This window comes from Dermochelys coriacea, chromosome 3, assembly GCF_009764565.3.
Source record: "Dermochelys coriacea isolate rDerCor1 chromosome 3, rDerCor1.pri.v4, whole genome shotgun sequence".
NCBI classification, from domain to species: Eukaryota; Metazoa; Chordata; order Testudines; family Dermochelyidae; genus Dermochelys; species Dermochelys coriacea.
The window spans coordinates 208,221,153-208,242,364 of record NC_050070.1 but is presented as its reverse complement, the minus strand read 5'-3'; the positions used below and the strand labels follow the sequence as shown (position 1 = coordinate 208,242,364).

The 21,212-nt window shown below is 47.4% G+C and overlaps 1 protein-coding gene across 6 annotated transcripts in view; it reads left to right on the top strand.

Annotated features, from left to right (window-relative positions):
• Window positions 1-21,212, top strand: part of TTBK1 (tau tubulin kinase 1) — a 152,122-nt gene that overhangs the window by 76,610 nt on the left and 54,300 nt on the right. For 4 of the 6 annotated variants that reach the window (XM_043512181.1, XM_038397439.2, XM_043512182.1 and 1 more), the window contains 4 exons: window positions 482-586; window positions 16,515-16,580; window positions 19,832-19,924; window positions 20,915-21,040. In XM_043512181.1, the coding sequence (XP_043368116.1) occupies window positions 482-586; window positions 16,515-16,580; window positions 19,832-19,924; window positions 20,915-21,040 (390 nt within the window). Of the gene's footprint in view, window positions 1-481; window positions 587-9,284; window positions 9,359-11,709; window positions 13,809-16,514; window positions 16,581-19,831; window positions 19,925-20,914; window positions 21,041-21,212 lie in introns of those variants that run through there. The other 2 variants (XM_043512185.1, XM_043512184.1) reach the window with 2 other exon arrangements.

Genomic DNA, 21,212 nt, shown 5'->3' with positions numbered 1-21,212 from the left:
CTCTAGACAGCTGCATTTCACAGGGCCCTGGGCTGGAACCTGGAGTAGAGGGTGGGACTCCCAACTCCTGGTCAGACCGGAGGAGTTGACCTGGACTGTGGGTTCACGAAAACGGCCAAACTGAGGGCTACCGTGAAGCTCCAAGGCGAGCAAATCTGTCAATAAGCGCAAGACCTACCAAGGTAGAGGAAGAACTTTGTCACACCACCTGTCTTCAAACTGAATTCCAGGTGAGGGAGCCTTGAACCCCGTTCACTGCAGGGTTGCTTCTCTACTCCTTGAGACTCACTTTGAGCCTCTGACTTTCTCTGCCTGGGGGAACCAAACACGTTAGCAAATAAACTGGGAACTCATGGTGCTGCTTTGACATGCACTGTGTTCCTGCCTGAGGCATCTCTCAGTGGGGTGGTCGGGAGAGTCCTGAGTTTTGTGTGAAAATGGCTGCTGCTATCCAAACTGATTATTTTATTCTTTTGGCCAGTCCAACTTTGCCATGGGTCGCCTGCCTTCAACCTACAGGAAATGCTACATGTTAGACTTTGGTCTGGCCCGGCAGTACACCAACACCAACGGCGAAGTCCGGCCAGTAAGTGACACCTTTTCCAACTCTGCTTCCACTCAGGCAAGGAAAGGGGTTTTGTTGTTTGTTTTTTGTTTTGTTATGACATATATTGGGACTGCTTCTCAGGCTGGGTGAGGGTGGGGACGGATTGTGTTTGAGCAGGGAATGGAGGCATCTTGCTATTGTCTGAGAAATGTGGGTTTTTTCCATGCTAACAGTTTTCCAAAATGTGCTTGAGCCAAGCAGGCGGGAGGTCAGAGCTGTCTGAGCTGGTGGCCTCCCTCCCCACCCAGTAGAACAATCCCATTCATGTCTTTGTCTGGCCTAGTCTGGGGAATAGAGCTCGGCGTGTTCTTTAGAGTTGTTTGATTGCACGGCAGTGGGTGTCTGAAGAGGACATTGTTCTCCCAATATGCTGGGTGTGATGTGGTTCACCAAGACGCTGGGCTGTCACCCCTGCCAGGAGCGTTGTTCCTTCCCCTGACTGGCTTTGTCCCTGAGCCCCCTTTCAGATTTCTGAGTAGGGGGCTGAGGGTGGTTGCTTAGAGTCGGGGAGAGGGGAAGTAACTTGCTCTCCTCTGTGTGTGGCGTATCCAGCCCTCTTGCTCAGTAACGCATTGTTTGGGCTCAGCCATGAGTGCAGAGCAAGCTCCAGAGATGTACGTCCCACCTAGATCCCGTTAAGCTTCCGGCTGAGCACTCCTGGCTTTGCCATTGAATAGGTTGCTCACTCTCCCAGGACCAGGCCTTGGCGAGCTCCAATAATCTGTTTGGCTGGCCGCCCAGTGTCTCACCTTTTGGCTCCAGAGCCTCTTATATCCATACACACTGGCAGCCACGCTGCCTCTCCACAGAACCCCAGCCTAACTCATCCTGAAAGTCCCAGGCTTTGGCCCAAAGTGCTTCTACCCTGAAGGTGGGGTGGAGCCTGCTGGGCTCCGGGCCTGAGAGCCCAAGCTATGGTTCAGTGAGTGGCTTCCCTGTTGCTTTGGGCCAGTCTGGCTAAGCAGACTATGGGCAGCAGCTAGGTCCCACTGGTCACTATTGCAGAGAAGGCAGAACTGGGGCAGTTGTGGGGATGCTCCTCATTTATCTGATATGCCCCCCTGGCTCCAACCATGTCCTGCCTGGAGGGGGGCTCCAGCAGCCCCTATGGACTCTGCATTCAGGAGTTTCTATTAGGTGCGTGTGTGTGTTAGGTGGTGGTGGGGAATTACCAGGTGTAGAAATCTACACAGAGTTCCCTCATGGTATTCATTGTTATAGCCTGTGCCAGTGCTGGTGTCGTCAATAAAATGTGTTAGAAAATCAAACCAAAGCATCACAGAATAAAAGCCTGTTTAGCGTAAGGGCACAGTTATGGCTGAGCCACGTCAAATTGCTAGGGAGTCACCCTTGGTATGAACACTCTGTGCATATGCCAGCTATTAGACTGGAGCATGTTTTATCATGGGTCTCTGCACCATGGTGGCTGTACTGATATTCGAGCAGGGCTGGACTTTCCCTTGGTAACAAGACAATCCAGAGTTAGCACAGCGAATGTTACCAGTATTTCTGGAAAGGAGATTGATCGTCCTGCTTCAGGGCTTAAACCAATTTCTAACCATTAGAGACCAGCGTGAGATGATCCAGCTGTTCCTGTGGGGCTTCTTGCACCTTCCAGTTGGGTTTAAGATATAACACTGCCGCCCATCTCCATAGTATCTGGTCATCTTCCATGTAAAACCAATAGCAACAGCAAAGTCCCTAGGGGCCTCCATGGAGACTCTGGCCCTCCCCCTTTTTTGGGGTCAAAGCCGTGCTTGGATAGGGGGTTTGAGCTGGTTGGCTGATTGACTTGTTATTGTGGGGCAGTTTGCGTTGATTGCTGAGGGTGGCCACTGCCTGAGACAGAAAAGTGACTTCATGGAGCTCAGGTCTGATCCGATCTGACAACTCCTGTTTTGTTTCACTGACAGCCACCATTTTCAGATACAAGCTCTCAATTTTTCTGACCCCCTCTCCCCCTCAGATCACAGCACTTCAAGGGCCCCATGAGGTGGAGAAGTGTCACCTCGCCCCACATGGTCTTTTCTGGCCAACCACTTGATGAGACTGACATCTGTCTGTGTGTTCCGTCCCCCTACGAAAGCTTTGGCTGTCTTCTCACGTCAGTCATTCTGCTTTGGTACCACTCTCACCACACACACCTCCCATCACACCAACTCGCCCAAACAGCCCTTGGCCCTCCTCTCTCTAACTGCCCAAGTCGGCCAACGGGAAGGGAATTGCCTTGTGAACCGAATAGCAGCAACACCACATTGGCTCTGTGGAGAGGCTGTGCCAGCAAGATGCTCTGAGCTGGAATATGACTTTTAAGGCATGTCCTTTCTGGGGCCTGCCTGCCTTCACTGAGACCCCATTAATAACCACAGGCAGCCCCTAACACATTCAGACAAACTGATAAGAGTTTGCATTCTATTATAATCCCATTGAATTCGACTGATTTTTCTCTAATCTCCCTCTGTCCAAGCTTCTTGACTGAGAGAGAGTTGGCGGTGTAGTTTCCAGGAAGGCTTCACCCTTCAGCCTCTCTCCTTTGAGGTTACGGGGTTCCTGTCTCCTTGGGGGTGCCTGCAGGGAGTTACCCAGACAGCAGGAAGCACAACAAACACAGGATTGAATGGCTAAAAACATAGAGGAGATGGAATGAAAACAAAAGACCAGATTTGCGTAACCCTGGTAGACTGACACTCCTCCTATGCGAATCAGAGACGGCATTTTCTGCTTCAAGGAAAACAAGCAAAGGGAATATGTGCCTTGACGACTGTCCCATCTCAGGCCATTAGTGCAATAATTGGGTGTCAAAGCCAGATCCTCAGAGTAAATTTCATAATCCAGTGCTTGAAAGTATGCTGTGCCAAACAGGATGCAGGAGGAAGTGTCAGAGAGTCTGGTACTGGGGAATGACATGAAAGGAAATGGAGACCAATATTTACATAGGTTTTAGTATTTTATGTTCATTATATGCCCCCACCTCCCCGAGCATCATGGTGGGCTGTGGAAGGGGAGTTAAATGGAAGTTTACTACACTATTCTTTCTTTCTGTGAACGGATAGAGTCCTCAGAATGCTCCTGCTGGTTAGATTGCAAACCTCCTGGGGTTCCCCTTTATCCTGAACAAACCAAACTTTATCTAAGCTTTCCCCAGAGCTGCCTCTTTCCAGAGTCTTCCTGCAAGACATCCAATCCCTCTCCTGCTTTGGAGACTCTCCACCTTTCAGCCACCAGAGTTGGAGCTAGTGAGACCCAGCTGCTATGACTATCTGACTGCCAGGGTGAGTCAGCAGAATAGCCCTGCATTTTCCTGCCGAGTCCTAGAACCTGCCATCCTGTCACGTGCTCCTTAAACAACATCAGCACAGGTAGCTATTTTCTGCAAAATGCGTACACACTAAAGACTTACCTGAAGGGCCTTTTGCTTTTAGAGCTGGCAAAACTGATTGTAGCTCAGCTTCCAAAGGTGTGGGCCAGGAGTACAACACTCAACTTAATTTCTCAAAATGCTGGAAAGGTTGTTTTAAAGTGAGATGACTGAGGGGTAAAGAGAGAGAACCCACAGCAAGAACTACCTGGCAAAATGGTCTTTACGTTACTAAAAAAAAAAGACTGACAGGTTCGGTCAGAGATCCCCTTGGGACTGTCATCTGATGTGCTGAAATTACCTCTGAGCCTGTTTCTGGGCCTCAATTTCCTTGTCTTAATTCCGTCTGCCTTTTCTGTTCATTTTTCTTCTCAGCAATCTGCAACCTGTGCACTTCTAGCTTCTTCTGAGCATCACTCTCACTCATTTTGCTTACTTTTCTGTCCCTATTTCCCTTACCCAAAATAAGCAAATAGAAAATAACAAACCAGTAACTGCTTTGTCTGTTCTCCAGCCACCACACTTAAAACTCACTTAAAATCACTACCAGCGTCTCGGAGCAATCAGCTGTGCACGTATCCTGCCGACTACGCCACTATGACAGGTTTGGTCACAGAGATCCCTTGTCACCTGATGTGCTGAGAAATTACCTCTGAGCCAATTTTCCCTGCCAGCTTGGGACTCCAGAATCCTGCTTTGTTGAGCCAGACACGCTAACCTGCTGCAGCACAGACCCAGGGTCTGGGCTACACCCCCAAAGCTGCAGGCTTTAACTAAAAACAGCTCAGCAGTCACCTATCTCCAGCACCCAGACACCCAGATACCAATGGGATCAAAACCCCAAATCGTTTTATGCTGTATAAAGCTTATACAGAGTAAATTCATAAATTGTCCTCCCTCTATAACAGTAATAGAGAGAGATGCACAGCTGTTTGCTCCCCCATGTATTAATCACTTACTCTGGGTTTATCAATAAACAAATAAACAATAAACAAAAGTGATTTTATTAAGTATAAAAAGTAGGATTTAAGTGGTTTCAAGTAATAATAGATAGAACAAAGTAAGTCACCAAGCAAAATAAAGCAAAAACATGCAAGTGTAAGCCTAATTCATTAAGAAATTGATTACAGGTAATATCTCACCCTCAGAGATGTTCCAATAAGCTTCTTTCACAGACTCGACTCCTTCCTGGTCTGGGCCCAATCCTTTCCCCTGGTACAGTCCTTGTTAGTTCCAGGAGACCTCTCAGGTGGCAAGCAGGGGTTTTCTCATGACTGGCTGCCTCCTTTGTCCTGCTCCACCCCCTTTTATAGCTTTGGCACAAAGCAGGAATCTTTTGTCTCTCCTGGTCCCCACCCCTCCTTCTAAATGGAAAAGTACCAGATTTAAGATGGATTCCAGTATCATGTGACATGGTCATATGTCACTGTAAGACCCCCTAGTCTCCATTCCCCATGGGCTGGCCAACAGGTACACAGGAAGGTTTGCAGGTCAATAAACCATTTACAACCAATTGTCCTAGTCAATGGCAGCCATCGCGATTCTAAACCACCGTTAATGGCCCACACTTTGCATAATTACAATAGGACCTCAGAGTTATACTTCTATCTTTAGATACAAGAACGATACATGCATACAAGTAGGAGGAATATATTCAGTAGGTTATAGCCTTTGTTATACCTTACAAGAGATCTTTTGCATAAAGCATATTCCAGTTACATCATATTCACACTCATAAGCATATTTCCATAAAATACATGGAGTGCAACGTCACAGACTATTGTTGAGCAAATAGGAAACAAATGATGGACAGAAGAATACAGTGTGTTCAGTGTGGGGCAATCCATGTGGACAGCCACAAATCTAATTTCATGGAGGAAGTTCAAGATGTGGTTTAAGACCTGGGTGCATGTAGAATTCTGGCCAGGGCCCAGTGAAACAGTGGAGGGATTACACTGCCTCACAGTGAGAAACCAACAACTCAGGGCTTCTACACGCTACTACTTATGTCGGTATAATTTATGTCACTCAGGGGTGGGCGTGAACCACCCCCCCGAATGACGTAAGTGAGACCGACCCAAGTGCAGGGGTGGACAGCATTATGTTGGCAGGAGAGCCCAAAGCAGGCAGTGAACATTATAGCCTGAACTGAATCATAAGGACAAGAGGCATAGCAGAATGGAGAATGTAGTCTCACTTGTGTAAAGGAGCCAGCCTGTCCTTCTTATTAGGCATTTGTGTCTTTCATGTCAGGGCACGCAGAGTGTTCTCGGTTTGTGGATAATAATGCATTAGCCCTTGATGACTCCTTCAGTTCTGCTGTGGGTTGTCACATCAGCATGTCTGCCGAGTGCTCCCCCTCCTCAGGAAGCTGGGCTTCATATAACGCTCATGTCCTGTAGCTGCTTTTGAAGTCAAAGCACTCCTGTCATTTCAGGTGCTTTTCTCCAGGATGCACCCCTGCCCCCCCAGGCAGCCAAGTCCAGATTTCGATTTGCAGGCCTGTAGTCCTAAAATGGCCAGGCAGATTTATTTTTTAATTTCAGTGTGAGAAAGATTACTTCTGCCCTCAGCTCTTCAGGGTCACAGTTCAGCCTGGAGTAAATAGTGACATCCTAGATAAAATCCTCTAAAAAGAGGAAGACCTACAAGAGATGCTAATGCCAGCTAAATGGGGATAGTGTAACACATGGGCAGCCTAGCATGCTGTCATTACTGTTCCCTAACAGGATTTATAAGTAAACTCTGGGAGAGAAGCTTTGCAGTTATTTAGCATGCTGAACTGCAGATTTTCAAGGCTGAATTCGCACTCTGTGTGCTCTCTATAGAAACCTGGCTCAGTACTGTCAGTAATTGTGTTCATTTGTGCCTGGTGCCTACGTCCTTTTTAATATAATCGCAACAAGCTGTGGATTCTTTGCATTTTCAAAAATATATTCATTGAAAATGTTCCAAATGAGCTGTTATTTCACCAGCTCAGTGCAGTTATTTATTGGCCACCAAGGGAAAGGTGGTCTTTTTTCTGGGACGTAGCTCTCCTGTTTGTCTGAACTGGCAATGTGCTATTGTGCTCTGCAAGCTACTCTGTTTTTTTTTCTTTCTTTTTTTTGCTCAGTCAGCTGCAGTCCATTGATTAGATCTGTCTCCTTGTGATTCAGACTGCACTGCAGTAGTTTCTAGTGCCTTGCTGAAGGTACTATATACATGTGTGAGTGACAGTCTGTCTATGCAGAAGGAAAGCATTTTGGGCAGAATGGTACATAGCCTCTTTAGATGAACACGGTCAGTACTGCAGGACAGGGTAACAAAGATTTTAATTTTCTGACATCAGTATTCCATCTAAATCTATGCTTGCACTTTGGTGCAAACTGTTAAGAGCCTTTTGTTACTGCAGTGAAAAGCAGACTAGAAATTCACCTAGGTAAAGAAGAAATGCTATTTCCTACAACTGGAGCAGATTTTCTTTCACTTGGAAAGAATGAACTGTAGAGAAAGACTGTGCATAGAATAGATTGTATCCTCCCTGAGACCTGAAATACTTAAATCCAAGCCCAATGGGTTTGTGCTGCCCACCTTTCACCTGAGACATATCATATGTAAAAGAGTTAGACATCAGTATTAGTGATAGTATTGTAGTAGCATCGGTCAGACTCAGGGGGGACCCTAGTTTTTGCTAGATACTGCACATGACACTCATAAAAGACACTGTTCCTGCCCTGAGAACTTTACAGTCTAAAGAAATGAAAACAGACAAAGGGCACAGGAAAGGGATGCAAAATCCAGGCACAATGCAGGGAGCGATGAGCACGGGATTTGGTAGTTTCAGGACTTTTTTCAGAAAAAGTTTGTATTCATACTATAAAAGCCGTAGGATTTTGTGGGGGAGTGGGTTGGTACTAGAAATGACATGGAGGAGAAGAGAAGATTATTATTGTATTATCTGTAACAAAGGTGAATAACTGGATAACTGGACACATGGCAATTATAAAACTCTACCTCGAAGGGGACAAGTTAAAGCACATGAGTAAAGCAGTGTGGGGGAGTTGAATAGAGCACAGTAAGCCCAAACCGATGTAATTAAACATTGTATTCTCACAAAGGTTATGTTCATAGCAAGATGTGTTTGGTTTGTACCCTGCTGCTGTCGGATACATCACAGCTTCCATGTCACCATGAGTTTAAATGGTAGAATTGTGAATCATGCTGGAGAACTTGGAGGGTAAACTAAATTGCGGCAGGAGTTGTCTTTTTGTTCTGTGTTTGTACAGTGCCTAGAACAGTGGGGTCCTGGATGCTACTGCACCACACTACAACATCCTAAGTAGATTCATGATATTCACTTCCTGGTAATTTTATCGAATCAAATGCAGTAATACCTCCCTGCGTCAAATTTGTCACAGAGCTTATTGAATTGTTTATTAGTGCTGATTTATAATGTAAGCCCATATCTGCAATTTTACATGCTTTTAAAACAGACAACACAATAATTCACAGTCTATGTACCATATAATGGACAGTGCAAATGAGCTGTCCTGGTGAACCCTTAACAATCCTTTCTATGGCCATAGTCTGACCTTCAACATACTCCTGTCCCAACCCTGGTGCAGAGCCCTGAGGCCACAAGTGTATGGCGCTAGCCAGCCTGTGGTCACAAGGAGGGAGGAGATAGGGCCTGTGGCCCAGTGAGATGGTGGGGCCTGGAAGTGGCGCATATGACCTGGTGAGGAGTGGCAAGGCAACAGCTGGCAGCGTGGAGGGGTTTTCAGCAGCGAGGGAGCAGAACTGGGGGTTGGGTCCGGTGGGGAAGGGAGAGTTGATTTGTCTGTGGGAGCGGGAGGAGCCCCAGAGGGTTGATTTGGTCAATTTATTTTATTTATTTCATTTGAGTGGGAGAATCAGAAACGCTTGTCTCAGGGAGGGCAGGACTGAAGCTCCCATCACAGCACTTTGGGCATCAGCCACTGCTGCTCTGCGTTTTATGCCTTGTGTTAGAAATGGCGAGTGAGGAGAATCTGGTCTTGGGAGAGACCCCAGTCCCTCTGGCGGAGAGCTCATGGTGCTTAACAGGCAGTTCACAAATTATGGGTCCTTGTCCCAAAGGGCTGGCTATGTCAATGAGCTCCCGCACAGCCGGGGAGACACTCCTGTCAGTGCTGGGGAGTGAGCATGGGGGCGGACAGCAGCAGCTGAGGAGATGTGTGCACTGGGAGGGACGCAATATTGCTTTGATTTTTAATTCATTTCTATTTAATTTTTCTCCATTTTGTGTTTTTTTTATCATGGTTTTCTTTGGGTTTCTCTCTGTTTTACAGTTCTTTTGGGCTCTTCTTTTGAGGCTGTGTTTGATGCGTTGGCTTCCCATCCGCTGCTCGTAACCATCTCTGCCATGAGTTGTGAGTGAGCCATCACCATGATTCTGGGTTTCATTTTGTTTTGTGTTTTTGTTCTCGATGGAGTTCAGAATTAAGTCTGTTTTTGTTTTCCCTTCATGATATGTTTCTGTTTTTCAGCAGGATTGTGAGATCCACCTAATCTGATGCAGAAGCCCAAAGCTCTTGGGGTTTTGGCCTCAGGGGCGCTTGGGCACTCTGGGGGTTCCAGTCTCAGGGACCTGGTTGTCACTCTTTTGGGGGTCTGGTGTCAGGGGCAGGGCTTTTCCTTCTGGGTATTGTTGCATTTTGAGTCTGGTTTTCTGTATTCATTCCTTCCCAACTCCACACGAAGATAAAAGATGCTGCTGTCGTCAAGGGTTGTACAAAACACTGCCCTTTAAAAGGGGCATCGCTAAATCTCACGGGACAGAGAGTTTGTCTCTGATGGGGCCTTCAGCACAGCCGCAGCAGAGACCAGGCGATCAGTGCCCCTCACCCCAGGTCACCAGGGCAGCCTGCCTGTCGCACGGATCGAAATTGGAAGTTCCGATTATTGAGTTTAAGTTGCTTTATTTACTTGTTTGTTTAGTTAAGCTTCACTTCCTGTCCCACCTTTTGCGGTAAGCTCTTACAATCAGGACCTATTGCCAAGCACTGTCAGAAAGCTGTGGGACTCCTCGGACAGGGCCTCTGGAAAACCATGTTTCCCTGGAAATCCCTTCTGGATTTCCATCCTGTGCACACTTTGGAGAAGAAAGGTTCTCCTTGTTTAGTCTGAAGTGTAAATATCAGAATTTAGTAACATCTGCAAAAAGCTCCTGTCACAAGTGAAGAGAAGTCACCATTTCATAGAGGTCATTGGACTAATCTGAGATTCCCACTTCCAAGTCTTGTTAATTATTTTTCTCTAAAATAAAACCCTGCCCGCCTTTTCCAGCAGATGACACCCCCACCTTGTATTCGCTACATTAAAACATTATTTCCCTGCCATGAGATTGGCTTTACAGATCTCTGCTCCTGGAGTTCCTTGTTGAATTGTAGCTGACCAGTACCTAAAGAAGTCAGATGTGAGGAGTGTCCATCACAGACTACCATAGTCTGGGGCATTTGTCTGGGATTGTAGCTTACATCCCTATTCAATCCCTGGGGCCTTTATCAGTAAGAACCTCTCTCCAGGTGCTTCCCCTTGAATGTACTTTGGCAGAGGGTGTTGGGTGCATGCCATCTCCCCACCATGCATCTTCAGTTTTGACTTCATTGACCCCAGATTTGGCTCAGGTAGGAACATCTTCCTCAGTGCCATCAGAGGAGCTGGAAAAGCATTTCCTGGCACTGTCTGGCATTGCAAAGGGGCTGGAGATCCTCTACCAGGCCTGGGGACTTTGAGGTGGCTTCTCACCTCTACTAGAAGCGATATAGCTCAAGGGCTTAGCGTGGTGTCAGTGAATTCTGCGTGTACCTCGTCCATTTGGCTATTCTCAATGCATAGAGATGAACACCTATCCAATAGACTAGGATCATTCCCCTGTAGGGTGTGAATCTAATACAGCCCCCCAAAATAAAGCTCCTTATAAACAAAGCATACTTCACATGCTGTACATTTCCTCTGGGTGCTTTGTATTTTTATTGTTAAGGCTGCGAGTTTATCACAGAGGTCACGGATTCTGTGACTTTCCAGGACCTCCGTGACTTCTGCAATGACCGGTGTGGCTGGTTCCAGGGCTGCCCGAGCAGCTCAGGCAGCCTCTGGGCCAGCTACATCAGCCACTGCTGGGGCAGTCTCGGGCCACCGCGCCTCCCCTCCCCCAGCAGCAGTAGGAGTTTGGGTGGGGGAGCTCAGGGCTGGGGGTTGGGGTGCAGGAGGGGGTGAGGACTCTGGTCTGTGCTTACCTAGGGGGGCTCCCCCGAAGTGATGACATGTCCCTCCCTTAGCTCCTAGGCAGAGGCTGCATGCTGCCTCTGCCCACAGGCACTGCCGCCACAGCTCCCATTGGCCATGTTTCCCGGCCAATGGGAGTTGGGGAGCCAGCACTTGGGGCGGAGGCAGCGCGCAGAGCCATCTGGTCACACCTCCACCTAGAAGCTGAGGGAGGGACACATATTGATGCTTCTGGGGAGCCATGTGGAGCCAGGTTAGGGTAGGGAGCCTGCCAGTCCCACCAAACTCCCCCAGCACCTGTGGGGGTCCCGGGCCGCCCACTGCCACCTGCACCTCTCCCCAGCACAAATGGGTGTCCCGGGCTGCTCCCCCTAGAACAGGGGTTCTCAAACTGGGGGTGGTGACCCCTGAGGGAGTCGTGAGGTTATTACATGGGGGCTCGCGAGCTGTCAGCCTCCACCGCAAAGCCCGCTTGCCTCCAGCATTTATAATGGTCTTACATATATTAAAGAGTGTGTTTTAATTTATTAGGGGGGTCAAACTCAGATACTTGATGTGTGAAAGGGGTTGCCAGGAAAAAAGTTTGAGACCCACTGCCCTAGAGCACCCGAGGCAAGCCTGGGCTGCCCCTCCCCCAAGATTTAGTCAGGCTTGTATAATACAAGTCATGAACAGGTCACGGGCCGTGAATTTTTGTTTACTGCCCATGACCTGTCCATGACTTTTACTAAAAATACCCATGACTAAAATGTAGTCTTATTTATTGTCTCTACTCTGGCAGTTATCCCCAATGTGCTAGGCATGTCTACACAAGGAGAAAGACACATTCTTTCACCTGAACAACAGAATGTATAGAAATCCTAAAGTTTACAAAATGAATCAAATATTTATAATTTAAATCAGATTTTTATTTACCATTTGCTAGTTCTTTACTGTATTTTCATTTGATAGTTTTAAATGGCTGAGTGGATATTTTGTACTTTTGTCTTCAATTAGAATTTCCTAATTGTTTGTAGCATTTCAGATTTTACATGGAATTTTTTTCTACTAAGAAATTTCACATTTAAAAAAATGCACACTTAAAAAAAGTGAAGCCCTAAGGCTTTTTTAACGTCTTTTGTATCTGAAACACAAAATTGATAAGCAAATGGCCTGTGGTATTTTTGCAAGCAGCACCACCTTCTGATCCCTCAAATATCCACAAGTCAAAAAAAAACAAAAGGCTTTGACTAGACCATATTCTTCCTTCAGGGTTTGCAACTGATGGCCATTTCCTGAATAAAGTGTTTCAAGAGGAGAAAACCTTGCGTTTTCATAACCTGTCTGGAGAGCACATATGTCTTGAGTACAGATGGGAGGTGTAACATTCATAGTAAAGCTTTTGTATATGGGACAGCAACTATTGAGGGAGGGACTTTTTGTATGTGACAAGCTAGACATCTCCAGTTACTCCTGTTCTTTCAAACATCTGACCACAATTGCTGGTGATACAATCAAAATATGTGAGAGAACACTAAGTGCCAGGCCACTGATTTTGTGATAGACAATGCAGTCAATGAGGCTAAGAGGAGAAGGGGAGCCTTGCAAGAAAAAGATGACCTTGGTGCGTAAAGTCTGGCTGTTCTGCGCATACTGTACAGTTCCTGCTAGAAGACTTGGAAGGAAAGACTGGCAACGACCATGGTATTGAAGGCCAGTCTGATCCTGCAATGTGATGCATGAGTCTGGATCCCTGTACCAGGGTGGAGCTCCACTGACTTCTGTAGGGCTCAGGGGGTTAGCCATGTGGATTCAGTTGCAGGAGCAGGGGTTGTGTGATGAGTTCTTGCACAAGATGAATTCTTCCACTTTGCAAAGACAAGCATAGAGATAGCCATGTATTTGTGATGCCTCAAGAAGAAAAGTGGAATCCGCATTTGCAGATTGCTTAGAAGCTTGTTTCAGAATGGCCCAAATTAATGAAAATCTGTGAAAAGCAGAGACAGGATATAGACTCTGTTTCCCAGAAAGTAACAAATATTGGCCTGAAGAGGTTTGCTGAGATATTGCTCCAGATATTGAAGGCAGCATTGTTGGGACTTGATTCGGAACAGATTCATCAGCTATGGCTGAATCTGTTGAAGTGTGAAAGAAGACAGAAAAAAATCTTGTGCTGAACTGCAATGAGATAACTGCAGAATGCATATTCTAAAAGCATTGACTTGTAAAGCATGAAAGCACAGGTTTAACACCATATCACTTTCCAGCTTATGAAATATTCCCATGTGTGCCAGCTTCCACTCACAATTTAGGAATCAACACTTGGTCTTGAATATGTAGAAGAGGCTTATGCTAGTAGTTGAGTTTCAGCTACAGTAATTCAACCACAGGCCAAATCTACATTTCAGAAAGTCATTTTCTCCAGTGAAGTACTGAAAAATGTAACAGCCGCTCACTGGTGGAGGTCTCAAGACAATACTCTGGGAGGAACAAGGCTGGATCATGAAAGCAGCATCACAGCTGTTAAGTGCTATAGCTTCTTTTGTTGGTGCTGAATGAGTATTTTCATCACTCGGGCTGGTGTGCTCCAGGATTACAAACTTCAGGGAACAGGTGATGCATCCATGTTGGTTTTCCTTCTCAAGCATTTTAATTCTGAAAGCCTTGAAATCGCCCTCAGTGAACTGGAATAATGGGACTCAGGGGCATAATAGATTGTGACTTTTGATCGTGGATTTTAGTTGTGGTTTCAAATGCCGCATTAAACATTCAGTCTGGATAAATCAATAACACAGGGTTTGTGAGAATACATGTATAAAAAAATTCACCATTTTGAACTTTGATAATGTATTGAAAATGTAGGCAGATACTCAGTGTTAACACTGAAGTAAATTTGTGGTGAGAGAAATCCAAATAGGCATTAAGAGAACATTTTAATATAAAAATACAATCTTAGGTCCTGATCCTGCAAGTACTTATACATATGCATAACTTTAAGCATAGGAGCAAAGAGTCCTGTGGCACCTTATAGACTAACAGACGTGTTGGAGCATGAGCTTTCGTGGGTGAACACCCACTTCGTCGGAGGCATGTAGTGGAAATTTCCAGAGGCATGTATAAATATGAAAACTTGCATATTTATATCTGCCCCTGGAAATTTCCACTACGTGCCTCCGACGAAGTGGGTGTTCACCCACGAAAGCTCATGCTCCAACACGTCTGTTAGTCTATAAGGTGCCACAGGACTCTTAGTCTGGATCTGTAAAAGCGGCAAACACGGCTCCCCCTCTGATACTTTAAGCATAGGAGTAAACCCAGTGAAGTCAGTGGTACTATTCACATGAGTAAAATTACTCATGCACTTAAGTGTTCATAGAATCAGGGTCATAATTTTTCAATATATTTTTTTTTTTTTTGCCTACCTCAGTTTTATGAAATTCAAATAAGATACCCTACCAACAGCGACATTGGGGAAAAACCCAGCATTTATCATTCAGTTCCTGTTAAATTTTAATCAGAAATTACAATAGCTCAGATTTCGGAGTTGGGTTGAGATTCTGTAACACTGATTTCAATCAGATTATTTAAATCAAGGTTTGAATGCCTGCATCTTGCTGAACTGCTGATAGTCTGAGACGACAAACCGCAGGCAGAGGGAGGCAGTCAAGGATACACAAACATGTATGAACTCCACTGAACTGCCCGTCAGCCAGTCCATCCCTGAGCCTTGAGGACTCGCACACTCTTCCCCTGCTTCAGGCCCCACTCTCACAGCTCTGCAATTCTAGCCCCTCTCCTGGCTGGCCAGGAGGACTGAATAGAATCCTCTTCAGACCAGTCAGCACTGAAGGGAAGTTCGTATCAAGGTATGCAACTGAGTCCTCAGGGCCGGCTGCTGCCTCCCAAGCGATGAGAGAATTGAACTGGCATCTCCTTGCACTGCACTGCCAAGTGCTCTGACCTCTAAGCACCTGGTCCTGTCTGGAGATTTTAGGGAGGGATTTTCAAAAGTGCTTGCCCAGGGCTGAACTCTGAGCCCATTTGGGCCATTGCCAACATCCCCTGGTCTAACTCTGCCTCTTGAAAATCCCACCCCTACCCATTATCTTTTTTATATCCGTGAAGCTCCCCATAATCACTTGCCATGTTTCATTATTCTACATAGAATTAGTTCAGAATGATCACGTCATCCACAGGTGAAGTTGTGCAGACATGAGAGATTTCTGGAAGCAGCACTATCCCCCCATCAGGGAATAACCTCCTGTGATGGATGCAAGGATCAGTGCTGACTTGGTCTCAAGACAGCTGTATCCGTCTTCTGGAGTGGGGAAGGGCACTTGAGGGGTGAGAGTAAAGAAAGGGAGAACAAAGGCTCCAAGGGGGACTCGGAGGAGCCTGGGAAAATAGGTGAACATCATAAGGTTTTCCAATTGTTAACTCTTAGCGTGTAACTTCCATGTTGGTGCCTGTTCAGAGGTAGGGGAGAGGTTTTGACAGCACCTGCCGTGGGGGTGGGGAATAGGTAGGGAACTGGGAAGTTCTCAGACACCATGGAGATGGGAACTATACAAGTCCCTGGAAGGGTGAAATGAGCGGTTTGAGCTCTGGAAGCAGGGCAGGACTGAGATATTAGAGATGAGTGTGACCTCGTGGCTCCAGTGCAGTCCATCATGTAGGGGCCAGAGCAAGATGCTCTAGTGCGTGACCCCATCACGTGTTCCAGTGGGGCCTGCTTGTCTTCAGGAGATGGAGGAATCGGGCAGCTGGCAGGTAGCACAGGGTGGGGTCTAAGAGGGGTTTGCAGGAGGGTTGTGCATGGGAGGGGGGATTGAGTTGCCTGCAGGGAGGTAACAGGCAGGTTCAGCACCTGCATCTATCCAGTTGCAGTATCAGAATAGGAAACCACTGGGCTGGCCCTCAGGCACTGCCTTGGATTTAGCTTACCCACACAGCCCCATTATCAGTTTGTACTCAAAGGAAGGATTGGTTCTGGGCTCCTGCACTCGCTTTCTGCTCAAACTAAAATTTGGTTATGAAGGTACAAACCTGGGTGATGCTGACAGCTTTGCTGCCCAGAGCGACTTTACTGATCACTGTCCCCTTAGCGCAGAAGGAGTTTTTCAGGGAAATGTAGGACTAAGGCACGTGTGGTCTGTTTATGTGGTCACTTGATCACAGGGAAGGGCATTAAGAAGAGATCTGCAGCTCTCAGGTTTGTATGGCCTTGGGGTGGAGCTGGGAAGTCTTTAGGAGATTGCTGCACTCTGGCTTCTCCAACACCCTGCTTTGTTTCTGAGATTATTTATTGTCTCCCATCAGCCTCGCAATGTTGCTGGGTTTCGGGGAACAGTCCGCTATGCTTCCGTGAATGCACACAAAAACCGAGTGAGTATCTCCATTTCTTAGGGGTTAAAAGAGAAGGGTTTTTTCCACCCCTGCAGCCACAAAGGGTATGTCTGCACTACAATAAAAGATCAGTGGCATGGTCATGGCTGTCCCGAGGCAGCTGACTCTGGCTGTGGGGCTCAAAATTGCAGTGCAGACATTTGGCTCAGGCTGGAGTGCAGACTTTGAAACTCCATGAGGGGGGTGTATGGCAGAGCCTGGGCTCCAGCTCGAGCCTGACTGTCTATACAGCAATTTTTAGCCCTGCATCTCGAACCTGAGTCAATTGACCTGGGCTCTGGGACTCGATGCTGTGTGGTTTTTATTGCCATGTAGACATAGAGTAGCTCTGTAGCTGCGGGAGGGGTCGGCTGATGTGAGTTGCTTGCTGCCTACAACAAGTTGATGTGTCAAATAACTCCAGTGGAGGTGGAAGGCTATTGATTGTATGTGTAAAAATATGAGCTAGTCATTGGCTTTTCTCTAATCGCCTGTCTAATATTTGGCAGTTACCATATTTGCTGCTGCTATTAAGAAAAAATAAAATACAAAATACAAGAGAAACGGAAAGCCATGTCCCTGTGTGGCTCCTTGCCGTGGGCCCACCGCCCCAGGGCCCTAGCAGCATGCTGGCCGTGGGAAGGCTGTGGCTCATGCTAGCCTAGCCCTGGTGACATGGGTAACTCGGAACAAATCCTAGATTTTTTTCCTCCGAAGAGGGACGTTACTTCTGCAAAATATTTGGCCTGTTTTGCTCCAGTCTCCCCAGATGTCTCGCCTTTCCCCTCTTGTCCAATATTTGTAAATATGTAAGCAGTGTTTCCTGTCTGTATGGTAAAGTTCTTCTGATGCTTAGACTATGGAACTAAAGTTCCTGCCAGAAGAAAAGGTTTTATGAGCTCTGGCCCTTCACTCCCCTCTGTCCAATCTCATCCTTCCCTCCAGCCTTTTTGAATCCCAAGTGATGTGGCTTTTAGGAGGAGATTTGGAAATGCATATGTGTAATTACTGTAAATGGTAAAACACTGATACGTCACTTTTAATCTTCACTGGGCTTCCCAGACAGCTAATTAGCCCCAACTGGTCGCCCTAGAAATAGGCAGATCAGTGTTATCCTCTCTTACAAATGGGGATGCTGACACCCGAGAGGCTAAGTGGCTAGCTCAGGGTCGCAGAAGGAGTCAGTGTCAGAAATGGGATTAGTAATCAGGCTTCTAGGCCGGGAGGTGCATCGTGTTTTGCAGATCCCCAGCAAATGGCCTGCAGATGGTTGATGGTCGAGAGGCCCCAGTTTGGGAACTCCTGCACTAGAACACGCTTCCTTCCAGACCTTTATTTCTAGATCCACTGCTAGTTTATATTGTGCGTGATGAGTAAGGCTAAGATTCAGTCATGGGTATTTTTAGTAAAAGTCATGGATAGGTCACGGGCAATAAACAAAAATTCACGGCCCGTAACCTGTTCATGACTTTTACTATAAATACCCCTGAGTAAATCTTAGCTGCTCTGGGGGCCCTCCGGGAGCCAATGGGTGGTCTCTGCTGTGGCGGTGGGGGCTGACTACCCCCGGCCACCCACTGCTCCAAGGCCCCCTGGGCCACTGTTCTGATGGCCTCTAGAATGGCCTCCGGGGCTGCCCCTGAAATCAGTGCTGCTCTGGCAGCCTCCAGGGCTAGCCACATCGGGCACTGCTTGGGCGGTCCTGGGGCCAGCTGCCTGGTGCCACCCAAGCAATAGCCGGTGCAGCTGGCTCTGGAGCCACCCCAGTGGCTTGCTCCGGGGCCACCCCAGCAACAGCCAGTGCCAGCTGCTGGGGCAGCCCTGGGGTCAGCCGCAATGGCCGCTGTAGCTGCGGAAGTCATGGAGACCCGGAAAGTCATGGAATCCGTTACAGACTCGCAGCCGTAATGATGATAAGTGCTTCTAATGGTGGCCATTTTCAGCCCCCGGTGCTGAAAGCAGTGGGTAGGGATTTCTTTAGACAGTGAAGTCCCCTGAGTGGTTAACATTTGAGTTCCCCTAAAACACGGTATATTGATCCCCCTGGATTATAGTTATCCTCTAGGGAATTCTCCTCTCAATGCTTATTACAGCTGGTGCTGGCAGTGCTGTCTGTAGCTAAGTTTGCCTGACACATTCTATTACAAGACCCTGGTTCCGGTTATTTGTGCCTTTGCCAGACTAACTGTTTGGGCTGAAATTTTCCATGGCTGCCTCAGTTTGAGCTTTGGAGCAGGGACTTGAAATTTGGCAGAGCGGGCCTCCTGGGTGTCAGAAATGTGCCCTTTGCCATCCCTGTGCAGATCTGTCTAAATTTGGGCTCGTTCAGGATGACTTGGTCCCAGGATGGCTGGTGCTCTGGGGGTGTATTAGGGCTGTGTCTGTCAGACCACTGTCCCATGTGTTGCAGAAATTTGAAAGTGAGTGGTAAGTGGAGCAGTTGAATGCCACGCTGGACTCTCTCCCTGTTTTCTGGGTACACGCCTAGGGTCAGATTTACATGAGCGCTGAGCACTCTCAGCTGAAGTCACTGGGAGCAGTGCTTGAATATATAAAGTGCAATGCAAAATACTCAGACCAATCAGCCCTAGGCATCTCATACTGGGCACCCAAAATTAACGGGCACATTTGACAATTTTGGCTTTAACCCCATGCCTTAGTTCCCCCTCTGTAAAATGAGGATAACCCCGCCTCACCTCCAGGGAGATGTGAGAATAAATGCATTAACCATTTGGGAAGCACTTAATTACTGTAGTAACGAGTGTCGCAGACAAGCCCCTGAGGGAATTAATTCTGCATTCAGAGCAAGGTTTGAATAGTATGGGGTGAACAAGGGTGGGACCCACACACTGAAGAATGGGGAAAAAAGAAGTATTGAACAGCTCCCCATGCAGTGAGCATCATCCATTCTGTGCACTGATTGAGGCAGGGTCCTGTGGAAAAAATAGTCTAAGACTGGGTAATTACATGCATACGCACAAGGGGTACACAAGTTAAGCTTGCATGGACAACCATATTCCCTGCGGTCTGGGTGCTTGACTGTACAACGTGAATAATAGTTACCCTAGTTTCTGGAAGTGTCTTGAGAGTGGAAGTGACACGTTCCCAGGGTGGTGTTCACTCCGCTTGACATGCCGTGGTGTCTCTGCACATCCACATGTGCACCATCTCCCACACAGCAGGAAAGATGCTGTTTGGCTGTTAGGGCTTGGAGCCTCGTTTTTGCTTTACTTTGTCTTCCTTTTCTCCAGGAGATGGGTCGACATGATGACCTGTGGTCCCTCTTTTACATGTTAGTGGAATTTGCAGTTGGTCAGCTGCCATGGCGCAAGATCAAAGATAAGGTAGGAAACATGGTGACTGAGATGTAGTGGGTGACTGGGATAAACTCTATCCAGCAGCTGTTCCACTCCCCTTTCCTGCACCTCAGCACAGACCAGAGGCTGTTTTCCAGGGCTTTTCAGAAAGCAGTGGGCAGTCAAGCCCCTGGGCTGTTGCACTGAAACCTTGAGTCTAGGTGCCAGGAAGAACTTTCCACCTGTCTCAAAGAGAGCGCACCCCCCACAGCTGCTGAGTAAATGAACATTTACATTGAATGCACGCTCCACCTCGCTGCAGCAATGTTTGGAATACTCTTAAATCCTGTTCAAACCTAGGCTGCTAAGTAGTAAATCTACCAGTGTATTCCCACAGCGCTTCCTGCCGCTTCCCTAGCTACGTGCATGGGACGAAAGCTGCCTTGTAACCTCAGCATCGCCGGTTCGGCTGCACTTTAGTGCACACACAAATGCTTCCTTTCCCCCCCCCCGATCTCCTTTCGGAGATGATTTTCTCAGTCTGTAACGTGGCCTAAAATGCAGTGTGTGTCACCTGGATTGCTTCCGCGCTGGAAATGAATGGTGCCGTCTCAGCTTGTCTGCCTTCACCAACCACCTCAGCCCTGTCTGCTGGCCCATTGTGTCTGTCCTATGTTGACGAACTGACTGGTTCGTTCCTGCCAGCCGGCTTCCCAGGAAGTGCTAAATGGGAGCATTGGCCAGCAAGTCAGATCGAGTCCACAGGAGTAAAACAGACCATCCAGGTGTTCCTGAAAGATCCCTCTGAGGGAGGGAAGAGCCAGAGAACAGCCACCCCTACTTCCAGGAGTCTCCACTGAAGGGGCAGCTCCCAAGAGGAGTCCAAGCTTCCCTGCATCAGCAGATCAGCCTCACTTTGCTAGGGAGTGTGTGTAAGCCAGACCCTGAGGGTCCCCTGCAGACTGGCTACGGCTGAGGGGTTAGGAGTGTGCAGCCAGGAGACCGATGGTGGGATCTGGTGTATTTCCCTTTCTACAGGAGCAAGTTGGCATGATCAAAGAGAAGTATGAACATCGAATGCTGCTAAAACACATGCCATCTGAATTCCACCTCTTCCTGGATCACATTGCAAACCTGGATTACTTCACCAAGCCCGATTATCAGGTAAGAGACTGGCCTTGTGGAGGGCCTGGTGCATGTCATTGGAGAGGGCTGCTTTGATTTCACAGGTGGAGAGGCCATTCCTGCAAAGCCAGAGAGAGGCCGGGCCATAGGGTGGTTTGTCAATTCCAAGTTCTTTCCTCTCTCCCCCCAACCCCACCCCATCAAACAAAAA